Here is a 27,944-nt window from a genome sequence, read left to right on the forward strand (position 1 = left end):
CCTGGGTGCAATGGAAATTGGAGTATGTGTTTTACTGTCCCTAGATTGGCCCTGAAGTATATCTTCTTTACTTTCCGTGACCGTCACAATGCTGAACGCTGTCTTCAGATGGCTGTTCAGTGAAGTCATGGAGGACAGGGAAGAATCCCTGTGATCTCCAGTTACATGGCACAGTGACCGAGGGTCACTTCAGAAAACCTGACAGACAGGAACAGAGATCACTGCAACGTTTATCTGGCCCAGGTGCTCTTCTCTTTCTCTTTCTGTCTTTTTATGTGTCCATGTTTAACATGTTAGTGTCTGGGATTCTTTGAAAGGTCCTTTCAGGTGTACCCTCTTGCTATCACACTTTTGTGCTTTAATTCCCTGAGTGATGTTGCCCTCGACAGGCCTCTGTTAGGCATGTTTAAAGTATGACGCTCACCAAAAAGACAATATTTCAGAACACTTTTATTCATGTAAAACCAGTTTTTATTTAATTAATTTTCTTAAATTAAAATAATAATAGGTAATACTATATATATATATATATATATATATATATATATATATATATATATATATATATATATATATTGGAGGTCAGCACGGGTACCCGAAAAACCGGGTACCCGTCGAGTTTTAAATTACCTAGTGCTACCCGGGTCTCTTTTTACTACCGATTTATTAATTTGAGAATTTAAAGAAAATGTATAAAGTATGACAAGTTGTAAGCGGTGGTCTCTGGCCGGCTAATAAAGACAACGTTAAAACAAGCTTTTGCATTAAGCCTTTTCTTAACCGACAGGATATCAATGTTTTACAGAAAACAATAACACACAGCAAGCAGCAAGTACACCTCAACAATAATAACTGCGGCAACTATTCTTCTCAGGAACTAAATCGGAAACAAAACAACATAACAGCATCCTGTTGGTTTATGTCAGTGATAACTCTGTGATCCATTAATAATAACTGTGCCATTGGATGCCATTGTTATGTATTCACAAGGCAGAACTTAGTGATTAGGAACGGCACTTTATTGTTACAATCAAACACAGACACACATTTCCCACTAACTCTTTTGTGACTGCTGTCAAAACCCAGCTGGCTCAATTTACGGTAGCTATTGCGACAGTTCATAACGTAATAGCGGTGCTGTACTACTGTATTAGTTTTAAAACTGAACAACAACAACAACAGTGTAATGGCCAATATATGTCACAAAGAATCCTGCAGCAATATGCACATTTAACATTAATAACGGTATTTAAACTGAGATTATTATTATTATTATTATTATTATTATTATTATTATTATTATTATTATTTAGTCGATTTCCAGTACTGAAAATAATTACACAAGTCTACAGATCTGAAGGGACTAAATGCATGTGTACTATATAGTATTTAAATATGTACCATGCACTTAAAACATTAATATATGTGATTTTTTTTTTTTTTTTTTTTTTTTTTTTTTTAGTCATTACCCTTAAAAGATCCAGGTACCCGGGTATTTTTCTGACCTCTAATATATATATATATATATATATATATATATATATATATATATAGTCACGGACAAAAGTATTTGGGCAGTTAAAAAGAATGAGAAACACCACAAAGAAAGTGATTTCTATAATTTCTAATTGTTCTATTGGAAGATATAAATTATAGAGATTCAGCTTTATAATAAAACAACACATTATTACGTAACATTTATAAAATGAAAAACAACATGCAAAAACTAATTTTAAACTTTGACAAAAGTGTTTGGGCACCCTTACATTAGCATTTTGTGTGCCCACCCTTTGCTTCCTTTACAGTTAGCAGTCTTTTTGTCCTCCCAGAATGCTTAGAGTCATTACCCTGCTGCAATACAAACTTCTGTCCAATAAGCCTTCTAGCACTGGGTAACAAATGAGAGCGCAAAATGTCTTGATATTTTGCAGCATTCATTGATCCTTTTACAGTGGTCGCCAGTGCCTGAGGAAGAAAAACAAGCCCATTCCTTCACACAACCTCCCTCATGTTTAACACTGGGCATGATGAACTTTTCTTTCAATTTTCCTCCTCTCTTCCTCCAAACATATTGTTGCTTCCTTGCTGAAAAAATATTATTTTGGATTTGTCTGAAAATTTGATTGAAGAAATCATCAGGCTTCGTCAAGTATTCAATGGAAAACCAATCACTTTCTTTTGTGTACTGTTTTTAACAAAGGTTTGCATATTGGTTTTTGCCCATGGACATTCATCTCGTTAAGGTATCGTTGAATAGTTCGCTCGTGAATTTCTTCTCTCAATTCTTGTGTCAAATCTTTTGCAGTAATCCAAGAATTTTGCCGGGCTGCTCGAATGATTCTTCTTCCAGATTTTGCAGAAATCTTTCTTGGTCTTCCACACCTGGAGCGAGTTCCAGTAGTTCCTGTTCTCCTGTGTTTGTCAATAATAACCCACAAGAGTCTTTCTGCTATTTTTCTGGTAGTTTCTCCTTTTTCGTTTAGTTGTATCACTGCCGTTTTGAGAGCATTGCTGTACTCTTTAATTTTTACCATTTTTTGTTGCTTTTATGAATCACAAATTATATATTTTTTTCAGCACTTGATGATTATGTATTTATTAGTTCTATAATTATCATCAGGTGTTGGTTTTCAATCATGACAATTGTCAATAATTAGCAACTAATGGGTTTCATACGAAATATGTTGGTTGCCCAAATACTTCTGTCAAATTATGAAATTTGTTTTTGCATGTTACTTTTCATTTTATGCATGTTATATAATAATTTGTTGTTTTATTATAAATCTGAATCTCTAATTGAATGTGTATCTTTCAAAACATTTGAAATTACAGAAATCACTTTATTTGTGGTTATTCTCATTTTTTTTTAACTACCCAAATACTTTTGTCTGCAACTGCATATATACACTAACTGCTGGAAAGGTATGTGTGTGAATACAGTGTAATATAGTACTATAAATATACAGACAATTATGTGTTTGATTATGTGTTTCTAGTTCCTATTTCCAGTTGTTTGAATGGTAGTGGAATACAGGCCTTATTTGTCATGTTTAGTTGAACGATTTCTGTAGCAGATACCTGTAACTGGCAGTTTGGTAAGCTATTATCTACAGAGTATAAAGCAGAAACATTTTAGTCTGGATTCAGACAGGGACAGTGGTATTTAGTCACAGCTTGAGTAGAATTAGATCAATAGATATAGATACATTACTTCCAAATTTCAAACCACTGTTCAGGATGTATATTTAAGCAAAGCTACACCCCCTGACACAGATACATTTTACACAGATGTTAACAATTCTGCCATAGAACATACCTACATTAGATCTGTGTTGTAATAGCTGTATAATGGGCTGAGCAGCCATTTACAATAATGGAAATAGGGCAAAGTATCTTAAGTAGTGAGAATTCGAGTGATGTGACAAAGCTGTTTTGTTTCAAGATGTTGTTTTTATATCATTATTATTTATTCTTATTATTAGTCCTTTACATTAAATTATATTGAAAGTCATTTTACCCTTTGTGAATTGCGGGGGGGGGGGGGGGAGAAAAAAAAATTCAAACCTTGTTGTAATTATGATTACCTCTCTGATCGCCTGAGTGAAAGAAGAATATGGGGAAAGCTGTCTGGGAAATGGCTTCCCGAGACATTACCATCAATCACGACTCAGGTCAGGCCCCCCAATTCAGGCCATCAGGAGAGGAAATAAAAAAAATATAAAAAATACTGCAAATCCCTCAGAGAGAGAGAGAGAGAGAGAGAGAGAGAGAGAGAGAGAGAGAGAGAGAGAGAGAGAGAGAGAGAGAGAGAGAGAGAGAGAGAGAGAGAGAGAGAGAGAGAGAGAGAGAGAGAGAGAGAGAGAGAGAGAGAGAGACTCTTGCTCCCCTCTATGATGCTCCAAACACTCCAGTCTGCGCCCAAAAAACAGCAGTCATCCGAGCAGAGGAAACCTGGATTAAGAGTTTTGAGCTGTCTGGGTTTTCCTTTCTGGGTATTTTGTCTCTTTACAAGTAAAGAATAGAAGGATTATTATCCACAGAGCCCATTACCACTGGCGTCTAATTTAAAGGCATTAGTTAAATGCAGTGCCTGCTGGTCAAAATCTGCAGTTGATAGCTTGATTACATCATTAATTGTTTCAATGTCAGATAAAAAAATAAAAAAAGGAACTAACAGCTGTCTTACACCTCTAGTCAACTTCAGTTTACCTGATGCGAGGCCCAGGGTTACCTTTCTCTCTGTCAGTGGTTATGTTACATTCTTCCGATGGGGGCTTGTAGAGCTGTTGAAAAGAAATGAGACGCTTGTCAACAACTTCTGAATTTCAGGCTTTACCAGACAGCCATTGCCGGGAAGGTTAATGACCTTATTTTGCACTTTTAGTTTGTTTTAGGCCTGAACTAATTTGCTTAGTTTCTTATAATAACAAAAGCAATAGATCCTTGTGGGTTATTTCACTGAACTTTGAACTCTAATAATAATAATAATAATAATAATAATAATAATAATAATAATAATGGGTTATTTACAATACAGGAAGAAAAGGTAGGGGCTAACATATCTGCATGCACTTAGTAAAAATGTCAGATCAGTAGTGAAGCTAAAAACTACTCTAATACAAAGGTATATAAATGATCACAACATTTATTTTTTCGAGTCTTTAATATATGTTTTTAATGCACCCATATGAGCTGTTAAATACAAAATAAAGTAAGTTCCAGCATTAAAAAGGCCACACAATCAGTATTTATCAGTTCGAAGTACTTAATGGAGACGGTGGGATCACTTGATAGCTGCATGTCAATCAGGTAGATAAATTAAAGCATTTATTTTTGTTATCGCATATTGTTTTAGTGGAGGATGTTATTTTTGCTTTGTGTTTCGTTAGTTTAAAAAAACGATTGCGATGAAAAGGTCAGCACAGCAATGTTTCCAATTCTTTTATTGCTGTAAGCTGAGCTAGCTGATGAGCAACCTCCAGGGACGAGACAGGATCACTCCTGCTTCCTGTTGGGCCTGATGGGGAATAAAGCTAATGAAAAAAGAGATCCTAATGGCAATGCACTCCAGGTAAAAGGCCAAAGGACGCTGGGTGTAGGAGGTCCTTCATTTCAAGCTAAATTTGATTGGTTCAATGTAAGTGCTTTGGAATTGTAGGTTTTAAACTGAACAAACTTTTTCAAAATTGCTACTTAGTATATTGATAAAATAATGTTCACATTCAACAGAAGGTTGCAAAATAATGACACGTTAGTCATTTACAAGCAATTCTGTACACTATATTGGGTACATCTCTATTGGATATTGGAATGGCAAATTTGAATGGCCCATGTTCCAGGCTCAGTGTAAAATTATCTCTAGGATGTTTCCTGTGACTTCTGGTAGAATATTTAGTTTATTCAGTGAATTCAATGAACTGTCAATTTCCAGCAACATGGTGTTCATTCCACTGGAACATTGCTAAATTGGTGACATGGTTTATTTCTGGCCAATTAAAATCATTAACTATCAGCAATTGAACTCTGCTGCTGTCCGTTTCAGTTTTTAAATGTTGCCGTGGCACAACAAATATAACCTTTTGGGGAAACTCCCTGTGGCAATGTGCCCCGCCCCTGTGTGCATATTATGTGTTGTATGTTGCGTGCGTGTGTTAATGTTGGTGTATAGATTGGTACACATGATATAAACGGGTCTGTGTTTCACGTGTGATTTAAAAAGTGTAGATTTGTATTTAGGCACGAGGAGGGCACAAATCACTTCACGTGCTGGTTAAATGTATTATGTAAGCACGGGGTTGCACAGAATTAATTCACGTGCTGGGATTCAAGTGAATAATTAATTAGTAATTGAATCCCAGCACAACAGTATATGCACATTTCATTCAGTCAGGGTTGGGTGTTCGGTGAGTGGAGAACGGGATTGGAGACAGAGGTAGTAATTGTTAAAATAATCGTTAAAAGAAGCTCACCGTGTTTTGTCTGTTTTTGTTTGTCTTTTTATTTTGGCGTATAGTGCCGTGTCCTGTTTTGTGTTCCAACCTTTTATTTTCTGTTCTGTTTATTAAATGCTGAGCGAAAGCATTCGCTCAGCTTCACCAAACCACAAGTCTCTGTCGTTTGTGTTCCTGTTTCTGGTCTGACGCCACCCACTCCGGCCGTCTTTGTGACACTCCCCTTCAGTGATGTATATTTATCCAAAAATATCAATAATACTGTAGAACTAGAACTACAGGACAAGTGACTCCATTTTGAATACCTTGAAAAACAAAATTCTGACAAATAAGTTAATTACTGCATGTTGGACAAGTTTGCAATCTGTAGTTTGTATGTATGATGGCAGTAATCAAGTAGGATTTTCCCCACGTTGTCTTTTGCTATCCATTGGCTTTTCTAATCAAAAGCACACATTAACAGGTATGAGGGTGCCAGTCCCACTTTATATTAATGGTATTAATGAAGTCAGTAAATGACTAGCTGGTATGTACAGGCATAAAGGCAGTAGAGGATCTGGAATATCTCTGACATTAGTATTACCTCTTTAAACCAGTATCTGGGGTGCCTGATTAAATGAGCAACTGGTTTGGCATTATCTGACCCCTTGTTTTATCTGTTGAGGTTAGGCTTTATTAGTTGTTTTAATGCGGAGCCAGGAGATTCCTGTTAGTCTTGATCTGCTGGCATGTATTAACTCGATCCATTTCATGCAGCCAAAATATATTAAAAGTATGGACGAATGAAGTTTGTGCCCCAGGGAGAAGGCAAGATAATGCATTGAAATTGTTCAGAGGTAGTTAGATGCCTAATGGTCTAATATGTGTGCTATGTGAGGTCCGGGGTCTGCATCTCATAAATTCTAGCTAGACTCATCCAGTAATTTCAGGCACAGGATGAAACCGTCAAGCAGTCATTACTGTTCTACATCTCTGATTACGTTTTTTTTTTTTTTTTGTGCTGTGCAAGTGGAAATCTTTTTAAACTATCTGGGGTTTAGAAACACAGGTGGAGTCTACAGATCTTAGATGGTAGACCTAAATGATTCATTTGCTTTCAAATCAGTGATCTCAACTGTGTGTTGGAGATGTACCTCATGTTAAGCACATATTTGTGATGCTCTATACAGTTTTTTTTTTTGTAATAATTGTACCATGTTGTATCTGAGCACATTGGGAAAGTGTCCAGGGGCATCTTAAAACTATTACTTTACACAAATGCTAATTTGCTATTGAAGTTTAGATTTCTGTATTGCAAGTGAATTGAATCTTTAATCCTTGCATCCTTTGTTAACACCTTTTTACATTACGGTGTACTGATGCAGTGTAAAGCCTGCCCACATCAACATGTACCAAAAGGCTCTAATTGCCTCTCTCCAAGCCACAGCTCATGTTTGATTTATCTGATTTGTCTGTTTAGAGATTCTCAGGTTTACAATGTGTGCACAAGCCATTAAATTGGTGTTGATGTTTATCCAGCGGACTTACCTATTTGTGTGTAACATGCATTCCCTATAAATTTATGACAAGGTGGCAGGAGTCGTGCTGCCTTCAGTATTTCCCTTTCACTTGGATATTTGAGGAGACAATACCTGGACACACTTTTGCCTTGAGGTGATAACATCACACAGGGGCTATAAAAGTGGGAACTGAAAAAGCCAGGTTTCTGAAGCTGGAGACCTGAACCTTGTGGACAGTCCTTCCTGACTGACATGTCTGGATATGAGGGAAGGGGAATTGGATAGCCATTAAAGTACAGGGGTGTCTACTATTGGGCAAGGAGCAGCTTGCTGTGAAACATCCAAACAATTCTAAGGCATTTGTTTGCAAAAACATAAATAGGAAATTAATCCTAACACAACGTCTTCATAAAATAAACCTTTCATTTGTATGTTACATATGAAAAAACTGACAAGATAAATGATGGCCTTGGCGATAAGGAATCACAGAATGATATAGTAGTTAGTAATCAGGCTTTGAGGGGTCATGGGTTCGATTCCTAGTTGGCGAGTCTAAAATGAGTCCTCAGTGGCAGGCTAGCCAGCTGTCCGCAGGGTAGGTAAATCCTATTTGATTAGGAAAAAATTGCCTCAGGGACAAGTTTGCTGCTCGGTCCCCTAGATCCTAATGGGAAGATTGGTGCCGGCAGCAATAAAAGCCCATAGAAACCCAGCATGCAAACCTCTGTGAAGAGACCCTTATGCCGCCGAGATGGACAGAAATAGACAAGGCTACTAACCTAAAAAATGTCTCTTTTAATTTGCTGTTTATAGCTGTTTACGTTTGTGGTCATATTCTCTGAGCGAACTGTGTGTGCAAGCATGCCCTCTGTTGTATTCTTATTTTTCGGTCTACAGTACATTCAGCGACATAGGATTTAAAATTATTCCTTTTTAGCCTTATAGATGTTCACTGTTATGAGCTGTGTGCCTGAGATCCTCTGGGGGCCTTCGATCTTTCCTTTTGCAGGCAACAGTTTGCTTGATAGCCAAAGTTGCTCTAGAACCTTGCACCATCTCAGTGAACATAAATTAATAGTGTAAAGCAAACAGGCAACTGGCGAGAAGCCAAGAGCGAACAGGAGAGAATCCAGCTATTGTTGAGGGGGCAGCTCTGTATTCCACAAAGGGAGCCCCTGCACACAATAGCACTACATAGCTTCTGGGTTTTGAGAGCGACCTTTGAAGTGTATGAAATGATAACTGTTTTATTTCTGAAGACACAACCAGTGAGGCCATTCACAGCCCGCTGCAGTAATTGTTACTCTGTAGTCCTGAAGCACCAGCAAGGCAGGCTGTGAGCAAAGTTATTTGTAGCATTCTTCAGTGAGGAGTGATTGTGTGTGTGTGTGTAGCAAGTAGTGTGAGGCAGTTGGAGTGGGTGAATGAGTCATGTGTCATTCTTGTCTGTTTTCTCCTTTTGTCAGGAAGCACTGAATACCCTGGTGAAGCCGAAAAACAAAGTGCAAATTGCCATAGCCAAACATGAATTAAAATAATGAATCAAGTGAATAGAAGAAAATTAAATAATTGCATAATTTCCCTAGCCCATTTGCCAGAAGTCATTAATCTATCAACCTAAATATAAATAGCAGTCATAAAAAATGTAAAAATGTTACCAACTTGTTATTTATTATCCACTTAACACATTGCATCATTAATAACATCCTTCATAACAGAAAAGAAAAGCAATGTTAAAATAAAATTACAAAAAAAATATAGCAAATAAAATAAAATTAGGCAACCAATTGCAATCTAAATAATAAAAAAGGTACATAGGAAAATATGCATATAAGTGTGCAAATCGAAATCTATTTGTAATAAAACAAATAAATTGAAATATATTTGCTTTAAAGTTTGCAAGATTGATATGCGTGAGGTTATTTAATATTTAAAGAAAATTATTTTCATTCCTGGTTAAGTGGAAGATTTATTAAATAGGAGATTTAAAAGAAAGATAAATAGATTTAATAAACATGCAAAATGCACAAGCCTCCTTTGTACAGTACAAGTCAAGGCAAAGGTGATAAAAAAAAAATATTACAAACCAGGGCGGTTGTATTACTATTATATGAAAACAGAAGACTACAATTTCAAAAGATTCATTAGCATGGAATGGTTTCACAGGACACCTAAACCTCTGACCTGTGTCTTTAATTCACTGCAGTCTGGCTCCACACTGATGAAGTGATCTATCATCATTGCTGCTACATTCTAGCATCTACTTCTCCTGGAAGTTCAGCTTCTACAGGGGCAACAGAGAGCACATTACACTCTGTAATTTAGCAAGCACACAAAACACATTCCAAAGCCAAAAGCTTATGTAAAATATCCTGTTATTATTATTATTATTATTATTATTATTATTATTATTATTATTATTATTATTATTATTATTATTATTATTATTAGATATAATAACCTAGGCAAGGGTAACTATTGTCAACAGTTTTTACTATTATTAACATATCTGTTCAATCCCTGCAGACTATTGGCTTTGATGTTAAACCACCAGTTTCTCAATGTCATTGTTTATAGACTGTTGTATATTTGTGGTCAATTTCATGTCAGGATGTTGGAGTGAAAGTAGCTTGCTCAAGGGTACAGCAGCAGTGTCCCCCACCTGGGATTGAACCCACGACCCCTCCGGTCAAGAGTCCAGAGCCCTAACCACTACTCCACACTGCTGCCCTGTTCTACATCTCAGCTTACCACCTTGACATTCATAGTTTATTCGACAGCATTTAGGATCCAAGGTTGGAAGAATGCTTAATATAAATGAAAACAGCTGTTGGAAAGAATGAATGCATTTCTAATTGTCAAAGGCTGGGATAGTGAAAAGGTGGTGAATAAAATAATGTTTTAGTGTCTTGGGTCAATTAAAATTGTCTTACTTCAGGCATCTTCGGTTTTAACGTCCCCACTCCCATCCTTCTTGTTTGTGCAAGCCATTCATTATGTGCCTTGCTGAGTAGGGATGAATCCTGCTGTTGGTTGGGGTATTTATCATTGTGGTACAGTGTAGCACCTGACAGAGCAGGATTGATGACCAGGAGCAGGCTGAGTGGTCCAGGCAGCCTTAATACAATGTAAATTACTAACTGCTATTTCCAATCCAGCCTATTAATTTCTTCCACCTCTACTGAAAATTATTAGTGGTTTGTATAGTATCACAGAGGTCATTACTAATGTTTACAAGCTAAGACCAAGGAGAGAGAGAGAGAGAGAGAGAGAGAGAGAGAGAGAGAGAGAGAGAGAGAGAGAGAGAGAGAGAGAGAGAGAGAGAGAGAGAGAGAGAGAGAGAGAGAGAGAGAGAGAGAGAGAGAGAGAGAGAGAGAGAGAGAGAGAGAGAGAGAGAGAGAGAGAGAGAGAGAGAGAGAGAGAGAGAGAGAGAGAGAGAGAGAGATGGCTTTCAAAAAGAACCGGGATTACGAGCCAAAAAAGTGTCAGCGCCTGGCAATCAAAAAAAAGTTTTTTATTTGTTAGTAATTTCAGAATATTAAAAGCCCTCCATGTGCACTAGTACAAATCTAGTTAATCCCTTTTCACTAGCTAGTTTAATTATTTGTCCAATCTTTTGCTTATTTTATTATTAATTGCGTGCATTCTTCAAATGTTTTAAGCCGTTGTAATTCATCTAAAATGTCTTTATTACATTAGCGAGCAGCATTTTATGAAGGGTGTTTGAAAAAGTATACAACTACAATGAACTGTAAAGACCTTTTGAACTGCTTTTAAACCTTTTTTTTTATAAAGCAACCTTTTAACCTTACTGCTAACCCTTCATTACATGTCAGGGAGTGAGGAGTAGTGATTGCCATATGTTACTATCACATTTTTTGATTCAGTGTTTCCAGTTGTCAGTTACCAGTATTGTGTAATAAGGCCATACATATGCTGTTCATATTCTCAGTTAAATGCCTACATTTCATAGTGTTTGTTACCAAACGATATCCATCCTGTAACTGTTTATTTGTATATCTGAAAATGATACTGTTGCTAACTAGTGAAGGCCGCATGGCGTTGTTGTTAGAGCTTGGGGACTAGGAGTCAGCAGAATCTAGTTTTAAATTTCAGCACAGCCACTTAGTATACGTCCCTGGGGTTAGTCACTTTAATGCACTGTGCCTCAGGCCACCCGGTTTTAAAACCAGGTGTAGACAGGTCCTCAGAGATGGAGGATCCTGAGAAACTTTAAATTTAAAATAGTAAAGAAAAAAAAAAAAAAGGAACCTATATGCACTGGTAGTGGTGAGACTTTCCTTTTTCATAAAGCACTAATCTGGGAGAAAACTGTGTATCTGGTTGAGCTTGGTTTAATTCATGTCACAGAGAGAGATGTCCATCTTTTTCACGAGAATTCCGGGCTTATCCATGTACACCATCTGATGCGTTAACACTTCTGAGACAAAAAAATAAATACAAAATAAAAATGAAGATACTAACCAATTGTTCTGTTTTGTTTGTTTTTTTTCCTTAGCATCCGTACCCCTCTGAAGAACAAAAAAAACAGTTAGCCCAAGACACGGGACTCACGATTTTACAAGTAAACAACTGGTGAGTACATTGAAATCCTCTTGTGAGTATTTCATTTTGAAATGGCATTTTCTCTTGCTGGCGATGAAGCCTTTTTAATGCTCAAAATGTGTGAAAACACTGTATTTCCCTTTCCTTGGCTATCTGCACAGTGGATGCAAGCTATCAGAGTGCACCACTTTATCAGGGGGTGTTTAGCAATAAGTCACAGCCGTCAGCTGTTTGATATACATTTATTCACTTTGATATGTTTAAGGAAAAAAAAGGAAAGATTTCCACCACCCCCCATTTTACACATTGCGATATGGTGGATTAGTGCCATGGTGGTCAGGCCAGTCGTCCCTTTGTAGATGGCTTAGCACATAACTGGGGGTGGTGGATTAAATAAAATGATCACAGCAGCAAAGAAATGATACAGGAATTACTTATCAAAATACTGGTCCAGGTTTTATCTGCAGCTTAATTTTGTTCAGTACATTCTCGGGGTGATGTTCAGATTAATTGAACTGACAGCTTCCTTTCAAAATGCAGGGAAGGTATTGCACGGATTTCAGGTCTTATACAAACTTAATTACATGGAACCCCATTTTATCATTCTAATTCCATGTAGCGGAGGTTGTATTTACAAATGAGAAGTCTTTGCCTTTTATTCACAGCTTTCCTTAATATATTTATCAAAGCAGGTTCATTTACAAAGTGCTCTATCTGTGGGATACAGGCAGGCAGACATTAACGAAGCTTTTAGGTTTATCAGGCTCAGTGGCTGATGAGCTACCCGAGGGTCAATTGATTTTGTGGTTCTGTGATTCATTTTTTTCTCATTTTTCTTGGATCACAATGAGAGACATGCCTGGAGAATTAGCCAGTTTGTCTGCCTTATCTGTCAGGCAATTTTATTTTTTCCAGGGAAGTCAAGCTACTTAAATTGGCCACAGGAACTGCCGTTATCTGACTTTAATGCACCCCATAGTGTGGATAGCATTTCAATTACACCAGTAACCAAAGCTTAGCTGCAGCCTGTTTCATGCCTAGTGCCGTACAGAAAGTGATGCGCCTACCTACAGAAGCAGAAAATTGAGTTGCTTTGCTTCTGTCATGGTGATTAATGCAGAAATAAACTCCTAACCTGAAAGAAATAAGAGAGTCTCTATTCCGGGGCGTTAAATTCATTCATACTGGAATATATATATATTAGAATACCTTAAAAGACTGACAGTATGTCCACTGCATGTACAATGCTTGTATAGAGACATAGCACAGTTCCTTTCAAGACCTGAAGCCTTGCAAATAAAACCTGAGCGAAAAAGAATATAAATAAACAACCAGATGCAAAATGGGTCTCTCTGAAGTGAATAATTATGTTGCAGTGCCATATTTTACAAGCTCTGTTGTGCATTACTGGAAACGGCAGAAAGTTCATTGTTTCACCATTGTCAGTATGAATCTGCATTTTGTCTTCAACTTAAAAGAAGAGGGCAGCTTTTTTTGCAGGGGAATGGCGCAGGATGTGACATGGATATGGAATTCCTGTTGATAGGCATACCGGTAAACACTCAGCACTGCTTAGTGCCAGTGGCCTCAACATTGTGAGCTGCTTCCCTTTGATTTGATGTTGGCAAATTATTGGCTAGTGACAGTGAGAGGGCAGGCAGTCGTCTTGTGTTTCCAGCAGCCCCTGGAGAGGATATGCTGAATCATTGCTTTGTCTCCCAGCACAATCGTGTCTTGGAGAGGCCACAAGGAAGCTCTGTGTTTGTGTCAAAAGGCAGCGCATCATTCCTGCAAGGCTGCCAAAAGCCATAGCGTTTACCTGGGATTCACCTCAGCGCCTGTTGTTAGAGGAAAGAGTAGCAGAAAGAACTGTGTATTCTGTAAACAGAAGGTTAGCAACAGTTGTAAAGGGATTTGCTGATGTTACACAATACATACATTTGCTTGTGTTATATACCCACCCTTACTGATAAGCTAAAAAAAAAAAAAAATCCACTACAGTTAACAAGTGCCAGTCAACCAGAAATCTGTGGCCTTACTAATTGACAGCTTCTTTGTAAAAATGTACTGTGGTTTACCAAAATCAAAGCTTGCTGAAGTATAGTAGAGCCTAGTAAATATGTGGTATCAAAAGCCTAATAAAGAATAGCCTTTTAACACTAGTTTGTAGTCTATTTTAAAACACTGACTTTATTTTTACTCTCCTTCAGTAATTCAGAACAACTGTGAAAAGCAAAGGAGGAGTTTTTTATTTTTTTATTTTTTTATTTTTTTATCGAGTCACATTTCCTGTTCTATTGTTTTAATTTCATTGGAGCAAAAACAATGTTGAGCCTTTGTGCATGACTCACAGGCAGACATTGCTAGCTGTTTTCTTAAAGCTACCCTGTAATTCTTCAGCTCCTAGCAGAGCTTAACACTGCCAACTGCAGGTGAAATGGCCATTTAGTCAATGTGCACTGTGCACAACTGGACACAATAAAGTCACCTTTACAGCTTAAATAAAATTCTATTGTTACAGGTTTAGAAGTTCATTTTGTGTATATTTGTGTTATCATCAAGATGTTAAAACCAGGTCAGGTAGTAAATTGACCACTATGCTGTAGGTAGCAATTGGAAACATGCAGGTCCCAGCCATTTCAAACCTTTATGTTAGTCTATCAGTCTGGGCTAAATGGACCCTGACTAGATCCTTTCGTCTTTAATGCTGACACAGTAAGACATAACCTGCTCACCACCACAGATGTGATTATTGCCCTGGTGCTGTTGACTGATGCACCCTAGCCTAATATATACAGATGTGCTCAAATTTGTTGGTACCCTTACAGCTCATTGAAATAATGCTTCATTCCTCCTGAAAAGTGATGAAATTAAAAGCTATTTTATCATGTATACTTGCATGCCTTTGGTATGTCATAGAATAAAGCAAAGAAGCAGTGAAAAGAGATGAATTATTGCTTATTCTACAAAGATATTCTAAAATGGCCTGGACACATTTGTTGGTACCCCTTAGAAAAGATAATAAATAATTGGATTATAGTGATATTTCAAACTAATTAGTTTCTTTAATTAGTATCACACATGTCTCTAATCTTGTAATCAGTCATTCAGCCTATTTAAATGGAGAAAAGTAGTCACTGTGCTGTTTGGTATCATTGTGTGCACCACACTGAACATGGACCAGAGAAAGCAAAGGAGAGAGTTGTCTGAGGAGATCAGAAAGAAAATAATAGACAAGCATGGTAAAGGTAAAGGCTACAAGACCATCTCCAAGCAGCTTGATGTTCCTGTGACAACAGTTGCAAATATTATTAAGAAGTTTAAGGTCCATGGAACTGTAGCCAACCTCCCTGGGCGCGGCCGCAAGAGGAAAATCGACCCCAGATTGAACAGAAGGATAGTGCGAATGGTAGTAAAAGAACCAAGGATAACTGCCAAAGATATACAAGCTGAACTCCAAGGTGAAGGTACGTCAGTTTCTGATCGCACCATCCGTTGCTTTTTGAGCGAAAGTGGGCTCCATGGAAGAAGACCCAGGAGGACTCCACTTTTGAAAGAAAAACATAAAAAAGCCAGACTGGAATTTGCTAAAATGCGTATTGACAAGCCACAATCCTTCTGGGAGAATGTCCTTTGGACAGATGAGTCAAAACTGGAGCTTTTTGGCAAGTCACATCAGCTCTATGTTTACAGACGAAAAAATGAAGCTTTCAAAGAAAAGAACACCATACCTACAGAGAAACATGGAGGAGGCTCGGTTATGTTTTGGGGCTGCTTTGCTGCGCCTGGCACAGGGTGCCTTGAATCTGTGCAGGGCACAATGAAATCTCAAGACTATCAAGGCATTCTGGAGCGAAACGTACTGCCCAGTGTCAGAAAGCTCTGTCTCAGTCGCAGGTCATGGGTCCTCCAACAGGATAATGACCCAAAACACACAGCTAAAAGCACCCAAGAATGGATAAGAACAAAACATTGGACTATTCTGAAGTGGCCTTCTATGAGTCCTGATCTGAATCCTATAGAACATCTATGGAAAGAGCTGAAACTTGCAGTCTGGAGAAGGCACCCATCAAACCTGAGACAGCTGGAGCAGTTTGCTCAGGAAGAGTGGGCCAAACTACCTGTTAACAAGTGCAGAAGTCTCATTGAGAGCTACAGAAAATTGCAGTGATTGCCTCTAAAGGTTGTGCAACAAAATATTAGGTTAGCGGTCCCATCATTTTTGTCCATGCCATTTTCATTTGTTTTATTATTTACAATATTATGTTGAATAAAAAATCAAAAGCAAAGTCTGATTTCTATTAAATATGGAATAAACAATGGTGGATGCCAATTACTTTTGTCAGTTTCAAGTTATTTAAGAGAAAATTGTGCATTCTTCGTTTTTTGTGGAGGGGTACCAACAAATTTGAGCACGTCTGTATATATATATATATATATATATATATATATATATATATATATATATATATATATATATATATATAGTGGAATGTATTTATTGAGAGGAACACTTAAGTTCATAGTATCCTATGAAAAGCAGCACTGTTCAGCATATTTCACTATATATTAAATTGAAAACTCTATACAGTACTGTGATCATACTGTGTACAGTTACTTAATTTAGAGCTATATGCAGTACTGATACATCTAATATGATCGTTTTAGTTTGTTTAATGTAAACCTGTCTGGTAAAAAAAAAAATCTAATAATGGTTAAGAACAAGCAAAATTAGAAAAAAAGGAGACTGCAGAGAGAAACAATAATAATAGTGATAGTTTTCTTTTCCTTTTTTGGAATTCTGATATTCAAGTATTTACCAGCTGTAAATTTTTTTTTTTAAAAAGGTACGGTGTGACAGTTTACAGTACTGAATACATCTAATCATAGTCACAGTCCAGGAACCTCCTATACGCAAAATAATACGCCCTAAGAAACAAACCTAATAAGTGACTCATTAAAATCCATAGAAACAGGCTGTGACCTTAGCATGTAGAATATATGGAGCACGTGATGAGGAATATGCCTGCGTCACAAGCTCCGAACACACACTGCTGCTCTCTGCACACTCCGCAGCCCCTGATATTCAATAAGCTTTAGGTATAATTTATGACAGGCTCTTTTGACAACATCGGAAAACTGAAATGCTATTGTCCTGGCCGACACTTGCTGTTGCTTTCATTATCCCACTGATGTAATGGACGTGTTTCATTTAGTCAACTAGATTATGTGTAGAGCTGCGAGGATCTTTCCCCTGCTCCCAGTAGTCATTGTTCAACACATAATAAAAGTATGCTATCAATTTGCCAGCAGAGGAACACTTAAGTTCAGTGACTTACAGCCCAGTGTGCTTGCCTTGCAAACTGTTAGTTGGCAGGGAAAATGAGCAGCTTTAGTTTACAAAGATCTCGTTAGTGGCAAAGAGGGACAAGCAGGCTAGAAAATCTAAAGGACGGGAAAGGACCTGAAAAAATGCTTTTTATTCCATAACAGTGTTAATAATCTTAGAAAGGGATTTAAATAAATAAATAAAAAATTAAAAATGAAAAACGGTTAGTGGTTTATTTGTATTTGCTGACTGGACACGGTAACCTGTTATTAAATGAAAAATAAAAAAGTAAAATTCTTTGAGATTAGAACTGTGGGGTATTTGCCGTGTTCTATCACCACAGCATGTGTCACATTTTTATTTTTGAATTACGACCTTGATAGATACAATGACACTTTTGTCAATGCAGAACAAGCCATGCAAACAATTACATTGCGTGTTTAGCTTTCTAAAAATACCCTAGGTACAGTACAGGCCAACATGATCTAATAACTCAAAAAGAGTTGTACAGTGTACAGTTCGTAGCAGCCTTCTCCAGTATAGACAGGCTGATCCTCCTCATTTAGGGATTACTAATTGGCAGGTAATTAGGAGGATTGATTCTGTTGTCTGATCCTAAGGCCCAGCCCTAAATTAATTTCATCTGGATTTGTGACACTGCAACGGTAATTACATCTTGTTACATGTAAAACTGGATTCAATGTATTTGGATAAAATTGTATTTTTGTTCTTAATATCTTCGTCTGATGCCCGTCTACATATCATTACAAAACTAATTAGGCTGGTTGTCTGAATTTGATTAAGTGTCCCACGTACTAAATTGTATCATCCACTGTGCATGTCTCGAATTGACTTCTGTTTTGTTTACTTATTTGACACTATTAAGATGTCTGTGTGTAATTAACAGGGCCAATCCACCTGTCAAACACCAGTTTGTAAATCTGAAAGTCTGGTCTAAACATGTACTTCATTATGAAAAACAGGTGCCCACAAAAATGGACTTAAGGTAAACTGCTATCTTTTATTAATAATACAAAAATGAACCAATTTTCTTAACTGTTACACAGCCATGGTGATAATAATAACAATAGCACTGAGTGGAGCAGATTTAAAAGGACTAGGTTTTATTAGCTGGTTGGTTGAGTAACAAGGAAGGCATGAGAATTTGTGTGGGTGTGCTTTTTTTCTTGTTTTTGAGATATACTGTAAGAAATCCAGTTCTCAGAAAAAGAAAAGGGAAAAAGTAGGTTAATTTATTTCATTTTCAGGTATAGAGTAAAAAAAAAATAAAGGGGAAGAAAGACTTAAGGATGCAGTTTTCATGAATAAGCAGCTTAATGCATCTTGGTACCCACAGTAAGCCTTGTAGGAGCTCAGAGTGCCTCAGGCAATCTGTGAGCAGAATAGCAATTTTATTACTTTGTCATTAAACCAATTTCACAGCAGTATTGTTTGTTAATGAGCAGCAGCAAACGAGCGAAGATGTCACACACTGGAATAGCAGCAAGATTTGTGACCCAGGCTCAGAGCACTAAGATGGGAAGGCCAGGGCTATAAAAAAGGGAACTGCTTTAAGATAAAATGCAAAGTCTGTACAGTCAAGCCTCTGTTTATGAGCTTCCATTTTACTTTAGAGCTTGTCGAGATATAAAGGTCTGCTGGTAGGTTCTTGAAATATATTGGAATAATATTTGTCAAATATTAGGACATAACCTGCCAATGTTAAAGAAAGGACGCAATAAACATATATCCTCAAATAATGCCTCAAAGGTGCTTAAGAAAACCTGCACTAGCTCAAGAACGGCAATAGCAAAGAATGAGAAAAATAGCACAGATAATATATATTGGCTATTTTATTTTATTTTATTTATTTGGCTATCAGCGTCCAGAGCTATAGCCAAAAAACACATCAAAGCAACCGTTTTGCGATTATTATTTTTTTTTTATTATTTTTTTTTTTTGTCATAAGCAAGGTCCGAAAGGCGAAATGTATTCCATGTATGCACTCTGATATGCAGTGCCTGTTTTCTGTATGAAAATGCATCACATGATTCATCTGCAGGGAAGTCCCTTGCTTAAACTACTCTTTACTAGCCAATGGTCCCTTATTTTGTGAGGATTGCACATTTACAGGCTAATTAAAGACTTAAAGTCTAATAAGTCCAATAGGCATCTCAGAAGAATCACCAGTGGAAAGTGTGTTTTTTAAAACAACATTACACTCTCATAAACCGCTCTGTCTTATCCCACCACTCTGGAAATGTAGCTCTTTTCTCTATGACAGCAGTGTTTTTAAACAGTAGACAGTGCTCTGAGCCGTGGGAGTCCAGTTGAGACTGCTTTCTGTCTGACATGGCACAACCCCACAGACAAAACTCTGGCTGGACCTATGCTAGTTGGCAGCAGTTCAAACCTTGTCCTCTGCCAGCGCTATTACTGGATAGCAATGCCAGACAGATCAATTCAGTTTTACATTCCAGCCATTATTTATAGCATGCCATATATCTGTTCTTTCTTATGAACTAACGATTGGGTAAATACAGTACACATAAAACATGGAAAAGCTGTCTGGAGCAGGCCTTGCTATTTTGCTGATTTAAAATAATTAAGAGTGAGCTGTTTAGGGGAGTTTCAGATGTTGACAGGTTGCTCCGGGGAATGGGGGGCGGGGGAGTGATAGCACCAATAGCCAGGATTTCTTCACAATGGTGACCAGGTGAGTTAACCTACATTGACAACGTCCTCCAGGCTGTTTGGAGTTCAAACCTTCACTCCTTTGTGGCTAATACCTGTGACCCTGTGACCCGGCCACATTTTCAAATTTTGTTGGAACGTGCTTGTTTAGTGTTTCATCAGGTCCATTGTTTAAAGTATTATAGGTATTGACAGGTTTGCTATCGGGAGTGTTTTTTTTGTGTAGAAACTGTAATGTTATTCTATAGTTTAAAATTCTGTCATTACACCGTGTAACAATTTTTTTTTTTTTTTTTGTTCCTGGGTAGTAAGTGTTATTTCCTAATTGCTTATGCCTCAAAAGTATAGAAAATGGCTATTATTCCCCACAAACTTTGCTTTTGTTACCAGGACAGTGATATTTTGAAATTTACCTATTTCCAATGAGAAAACGGGCGAATTTGTTTCTTTTCATTCACATAAAGTCAGAAAAAAACAACATATGAATCCAAATTAACATGTATTTATACTAAAGTAATACAAAAATGACTACAAAAGATTTAGAAGTGAGTAGTTTTTCGAGATTTACGATTATACTGTAAATCACTTTCACGAATCAGCCCCCAAATGTAGTCTCCCATCATGTTCTCGTTATACTGGTAGCGGCGTTCAAAGTCCAGTATATCCTGGTGGAAGCACTCGCCTTGCTCCTCCGAGTACGCTCCCATGTTCTCCTTGAATTTATCAAGATGAGCATCAAGGATATGGACTTTGAGGGACATCCTACAGCCCATTGTGCCGTAGTTCTTCACCAGAGTCTCAACCAGCTCCACATAGTTTTCGGTCTTGTGATTGCCCAGGAAGCCCCGAACCACTGCGACAAAGCTGTTCCAAGCCGCCTTCTCCTTACTAGTGAGCTTCTTGGGGAATTCATTGCACTCCAGAATCTTCATTGCACTTCTTTATCTGTGGTCTGACGAAGACATCGGCTTTGACCTTTGCCTCAGACAGCTTAGGGAAGAAGTCTTGAAGGTACTTGAAGGCTGCCGACTCCTTATCTAGAGCTCTGAAAAATTGTTTCATAAGGCCCAATTTGATGTGCAGTGGTGGCATCAGCACCTTCCGGGGGTCCCAGCCGTTCTCATCATACTTCAAGGCGTCCAGCAAGATCTTGATGCTGTTGTAATCCTCTTTGAGTTGCACCGAGTGAGCCAGGGGAAGAGACGGGTACTTGTTACCATTATGGAGCAGCACGGCTTTGAGGCTCCTGGATGAGCTGTCAATGAAGGACAGTATAACGAGAACATGATGGGAGACTACATTTGGGGGCTGATTCGTGAAAGTGATTTACAGTATAATCGTAAATCTCGAAAAACTACTCACTTCTAAATCTTTTGTAGTCATTTTTGTATTACTTTAGTATAAATATATGTTCATTTGGATTCATATGTTGTTTTTTTCTGACTTTATGTGAATGAAAAGACACAAATTCGCCCGTTTTCTCATTGGAAAGAGGTAAATTTCAAAATATCACTGTCCTGGTCACAAAAGCAAAGTTTGTGGGGAATAACAGCCATTTTCTATACTTTTGAGGCATAAGCAATTAGGAAATAACACTTACTACCCAGGAACAAAAATTGTGTTACATAGTGTTATTATTATTATTATTAGTAGTAGTAGTAGTAGTAGTAATATTATGAAAACATTTTCACAGTGTACTGTTGTGCATCGATTGGTCTCGCTTGTCAACTGTGTCAAATTCTAAACAAAGTATATTATACTCAATTGATATTAATAACATTAATAACATTGAAAAATGATGCATGCCTTGGCAATACTATTATTATTGCCAATCTGAAAACTCTGGTGCTTTCCACAGCAGTATTTATTGAGCTCTTGTTATGACAGTGATGTTTTCATTTAAAGCCATTGTTTGTGTTCAAACTTTTTGAGGCTTTTTTTTTCTAATTCCACCGAGAACATGTTACTACGCATAGCCCAAAGTCATCAGTATATCTATGAATTTATTTGAGTGTGATTGTAACACTTTAGTTTGTCACCTCTCATAATATGTTCATTAGCAACACAGTGTTATGGGTGGGGGTGATTGCACTCAGCTGTCTGAGGTTCCGTCCTTAGCATGAGACCTAAAACTAAGGTGTCATCTAAGCTGGTGAGATATGAGAGGTCCCTTGACACTTCTGGAATAAGAACCAGGCTAATGATGCCTGTGATTTTACCACATAAACCCCACATCCCGCAACAAAATCTAGCTTCCCATATTAGCTTAGTAAAATAACAAAACTAATAGTGGCTTGTTCCACAATGGTTATAGTTAAATATGAATAAGTATTAAATAAGTGCAAATTGTTTTAATATAAATTCAGTGCAAAAGCACATGCTATTGCATACAGGTAAATTGCCCCATGCAGTTTTATAAATGTTTCACATTTTTAACAAGTTTCTTAGCTTCAGAACAAGCAGGTTTCAGTGAGGGGAGGAAACTTTTATCCCTACAGCTAAAACTGCCATTGGGGAATGTTGGCTTACTTTCTTCTTGATAAAGCAGAATGCGCAGAAGGCATGGAGGAATGTTGTAAACAGACTCCAAGGAACTATGGTTTAGCCTAAAATGTATACTTTCAAATCGCATACAAAAATATGACTGTAAATCTGCCTGCTGAAGATGAATTAGTATTGAAGTGTATTGAAAGTGCTCTGAATAGATGTTCAATAGGAAGTCATGTGTTAATTGGGCAGCAGTGTGGAGTAGTGGTCAGGGCTCTGGACTCATGACCGGAGGGTTGTGGGTTCAATCCCCAGTGGGGGACACTGCTGCTGTACCCTTGAGCAAGGTACTTTACCTAGATTGCTCCAGTAAAAACCCAACTGTATAAATGGGTAATTGTATGTAAAAATAATGTGATATCTTGTAACAATTGTAAGTCGCCCTGGATAAGGGCGTCTGCTAAGAAATAAATAATAATAAAATAATAATAATAATAATAATTGACCTCAGAGAGTAAGAAATAAAAGGTTCAGATTTCATTCAATTTAATGGTGATGTTTAACATTTCTGAGCAGAGTCAAGTAAACAAATGTTTGAATGAATTGAAAGCGTTTTTCTTTTTTTTAATTTAAGTAGCTGTAACGCTTGTCTGAGTAGTCAAAGGGTTAAATGAGAGAATGATTCGTAAGAAGGCAGGTGTGGAAAATGGAGTAGGTAATGCACACTACTAATGCTTTAAGACTCTGCAAACCCAGCTCTGTAGCCTAAGGGACAAAACTGACAGAGCAGTTCTCGAGCCAGGATCTCTTTTCATTCACACCATCTTGACAACACGGCTTTACAGACTGTGCCTTGGGATTTGAGAAACAATAAGCAAGCATGCAAAAGAGACATAAAGTTTACATTCCTCCAAATGCTGGTCCTTACTAATAAAAGTGTACAGGTATACATACGTTCCAGTACCCTAATCCTGCTGCCTTACGAAAGTGACAGAGCCTCAAAGGCTTTGATGCTAACGCAATGCTGAACTCATGGGAATTTTGTTGAAGAAAACAAAGGTGACTGGTTCATTGTTTAAATGTTGCCAGCCTACCTGGTACTTTGCAGACAATACTTTTTATTTCTGCACGTTTGTTTAGTTTGATCTCCCAAATACCAAGTTCTATGTGTGTTTTTAAGTGTTGGAGGGATGCATGATTTAAAGGGCAATTCAAAGCAGCAGCTTGTTTCACTGTTAATGTTCAGTATTCATTTGGATTAGAGGAACAACATCGCGTAACATCCAAAACACAGTAATCGGTTGCATCTACGTATGACATTAGCTTAAGGTTTTAATTTTTTCACTCCCTTATGGTTAAAAGGTTAAATATTAATGTACCATTTAGTACAGTACCTAACAGTGCTAAACTACTATTAACTTTTAGGTTTATTTTTTAAACGTCCTATTATCTATTTAAATAGCGACTTTTTTCTGTACTACCTAAGCTTTAATAGCATTTTACAGTTGAATAACAGCTGCCTAGCTATAGCCAGAGAAAACTCACTATTATAGGTTGTGACCTGCTGTTTAGATCAAACAAAACTGATTTTTCTTTTATTTACCTTGACATTTGTATGGCCACCTTTTGAAGACGCTTCTGTTTATTTGAACATATTGTCAATGGAAAGTCAATTTTGTTGGAAATATTGTGCCTTCCTTGTCATTATAAATCAGTCCGCCTGTTAATCCCTGAATCTGCCTGTTTGATATCTGACAATATCCGCCAAGGCAGAATCTCTTACTAGATTATTGTAGTTAAAAAAAACAAGATCCTTATTTGCGATAGTGTCTTGAGATTAGTCTTGGAGCACTGGAAAGCAGAGATTACCTGCTATTCCTTTTGGTCCTGTACAAAAGGCTTGTTGCAAGCAGCCTTTGTGGAAGAAAGGGAAAGGAACTCTTCCTTTCACCCCCTTTGGTTTGTGAGAACAGGCTGGCCGACCCTGCACAGCAAATAGTAATTTTAACTGGGCCAACATGCAGCTCAGGCTGTTTGCTGTCTACAGTAATGATAGAGCGGAGTTCTCTCTGGAGTCAATAAGTGTAATAATTGAGACGTTTTGGGCTGCGTTCCTGAATCACTGCTGTTTTCCTGAATGACAGGATTACTTGTAGGGCATGCCCTCCCACACACTGACCTCACCTCAAGGGTTTTCAGACTGGGTAGGCGCAGTGTATTTAGACTGAGGATAGCTCATTGCAATGGATTATTGTTTATTTTAAAACATAACTGATGATACAGGAAAGCATTTTTTAATTTTTTTTTTCCATCACTCTCAGAGAAATACTTATTATGGGTAATGGATTAATTTGATACAACTGCTGATATCTTAGTCCATGTTATAGTTGTTGTGTTATAAATTGATGAGAAATACATAAATAATAACATCATACTAACAGTTCTTTAAAATTATGTAAAATGTACTACTACTTATAACAACAACAGCAACAACAACAACAACAACAACATTCTTAGCGAATACAAGGTAGCACAAGCCAGATACAGAAACAAGTTTATTTTGGCCAGGATTTACCATTAGGGAGTTTGCAGCTTTCAATTCTCAGAACCCAAGAACTGGTAGTGCTTGTGCAGGTTAGAAGTCTATGGTTGCTACAATAAGGCTCCTTTCATACAGGTGTGTTTATGCCTGAGGCTTGCTGGCCTCAGTCCATTCCTTTCACAGAAGCTGAATTGAACAATAACTACCATATCTCTTAAAAAATAAGGTAAGCGTCAAAGGAGATGTCTGAGAGCTTTGTCGAGGCCAAGAAAAACCCTGTTGCAGTTGTCAGAGCTTGTTGATGTTGCAGAGAACAGAACAGTTTTTTTTTTTTTTTTTCGCTGGATTTTGTGGTTGTGCCTTAGGAAAGAAAGTAAAATAGAACGGAAGAACAAAGTCCTTCTGTATAAATCAGCAGCTGCTCCATGCCAGATCAAAGGCATGACATTCTCTTGCTGGTCTGCTTGTCCACTTTAGGTGTTTGATAGACAACAAACAGCTGGGCTGCCACACAGTTCAGGGCAGCTAACTTCCTAAGGTGCTGAGGAGAGCAAGGCCCAAGGTTCAACTGGAGTTAATGTGGGCAATGCACCTTTGTGGTTTGAGGAGTTGGTATAATTCCATTGGACATTTCTACAGTCTTCCAGGGGGTTTTGTATGCATAACAGAATCATTACCAAAGATGTTGGTGTTTCAGAAAACCAACTAAATTGCCCCAGATTTGCATGCACTGGATTTATCAGCAGCTAGGTGTTTAGCTGAACCACTTCAACACTGGCACGAATGGAATATGATGCATAAGAGGTGTAAAGTGATACATAGGCAAAGATGATTTGCATCTTGAGTTAACCCCCCAAGTGAAGTAAAATTTCCTGCAAAACGCAGGTTATCCATCTTATGAGAGATACTCTGCTATTGATTTATTTTAATTAACAGCTTGTTTAAAGTGTGTCAGTTTGTAAAACAAATACATCATTCTTATTTTAGACTTCAGGTCTTGATGCTTGTGTGTAGTGAGCGTAATGGAAATTAGTTTCAAGGTAAATGTATTCTTCTTTTTTAGAATAATTTTTAAAAAAAAGGAAACAAATGAAAACAGATCAGTGGAACTTCGGAATTGCTAGGAAAAATCCTGGAGAAGGGTTCTGTAAACTATGTAAACAGAATGGCAATCTTAATGTCAGCTAGCTTAGTAAAAACTTCTAAAGTGATTCAGTTTCTCGTTGTTTCACATCTGCAATAAATCAAATCCAGAGTGAGGTAATGTACTACAGCATATGTCTCTTGACTCATGTTTTATCTTAAAGAAGAAAGATCCCAGATATGAATAGCTAGAGCACGTTTACTGTGTTTCTCTCCTCCCCTTCTTTCAAGTAGCTTTGAAAGATCCTTTTTGATAGTTTAAGATAAATCTCCAGATACATTGTGATGCAATTCTTAAACAGTTAGTGTCTAAAAAATGGTAATCTGCCCTGATTTTATCTTTATTTACAATAGATGAGATTAAAGCAGTGCAAGAACCATGCATGAGCTATGCATGCTGATCTGCCATTTCTGTGGGAGGAAATATTGATAGAACTTTATAAGGCCATCTGATGATTGTTATATTAAAGAACTGAATGTGTCATTTCACAGTTTAGAGACAAAGTTCTTTGGTCATCAGAAGTCATCAAGATATACCATAAAGAAATGCATTTATAAAAATGAATATACAAAAAATAACTAGTAGACCAGCTTTTCTGAAAGTATGTTCAACCCAGATTGATTTGCATGAAAATATACTCAGATCAGATTGTGTTACTGGTTGCACACATCTCAGCCAAAAGGAAAGTCAAGAATTTGACTATCTCATGCAAATGTACCCCCTGGTATCAGAGCTGTACATTATAGCATGGTATTAAATAAGTCAAGTTATGAACTTTCACAGCTTAATTTATTAGAAGCAATATCTCTAGTAATGGGCCCATTTTCTGGGAGCAACAAATTCAGTGTTCCGCAAAACCTGTCAAACAACTGACCGAGCTCTTGATTTGTAGTTGGATGAGAGGGCTTTACTTTTGGCCTTGTTCCAAGTTACTATGGTTTGGCATGAAGATTTCTTACAGAAGGAATGCTGACAACAGGAGTAGGTTTCCAGGTGTGGCCTAAGTCAGTTAACCAGAAACAATGCCTTTCTGACTTAAACAAAATGAAATGGCAAACAACAAGCTTAGGCAATCATCATTAAAAAAAATCTATATTATTAAAGTTAGGTGTGTAAAGTATGTTTTTCAAACGGATAAACCCCAGAGAGTTTATTAGTTAATTCCAATTGTGCGACCTATACACAAGAATAATCATGGTGTTTTCTAATAAAATGTTCTTGTGTAATCATAGTTTGTGCTGCAGGGTTTTAGACTATTCTACAGGCCTGCAGATCCCCAAGTGATTTCAAATTTGCCATCATGGATGTAATTAGTTTCTTGCATTTGCAGGCCTTGCCAGAAACTTCTTTTTTTTTTAATGTGTGGATTTAAGAGGTCAAGTGACCTATAAGCCGTTAAGAAAATCTAAAAGGCAGGTAGCTATCTTAACAAAAATAGACAACATTATGTCATATAAATAGGCACAATTAACAACTACATGATCTGTTTATTTCTTCAAGTATTTCTTTTAAGAACTATTTATGCTCAAGGATCAGATGTTGACCCACAGTCTAAGTTGAAGTTGGGTCCCATGGTGATGCCTATTATTGATACCTCACTGTTAGTGTATTATATGTCCCATACAAAAATAAGCAGCTGTACACAGCAGTAAATTCTGCTGTCAAACAACCAATGGACAAGTTCGTCAGTAAAATGGATAGCCTAAAGTGGATCGTGTGTGCAGGGCTAGTG

General features: G+C 37.3%; 1 protein-coding gene across 4 annotated transcripts in view; it reads left to right on the plus strand.

Annotated features, from left to right (window-relative positions):
• Positions 1-27,944, plus strand: part of LOC117422478 (homeobox protein Meis2) — a 71,628-nt gene that overhangs the window by 35,034 nt on the left and 8,650 nt on the right. For all 4 annotated transcript variants that reach the window (XM_058987608.1, XM_058987610.1, XM_058987607.1 and 1 more), the window contains exon 9: positions 11,970-12,046. In XM_058987608.1, the coding sequence (XP_058843591.1) occupies positions 11,970-12,046 (77 nt within the window). The remainder of the gene's footprint in view (positions 1-11,969; positions 12,047-27,944) is intronic.

This window comes from Acipenser ruthenus, chromosome 15 (genome assembly GCF_902713425.1).
Source record: "Acipenser ruthenus chromosome 15, fAciRut3.2 maternal haplotype, whole genome shotgun sequence".
NCBI lineage: Eukaryota > Metazoa > Chordata > Actinopteri > Acipenseriformes > Acipenseridae > Acipenser > Acipenser ruthenus.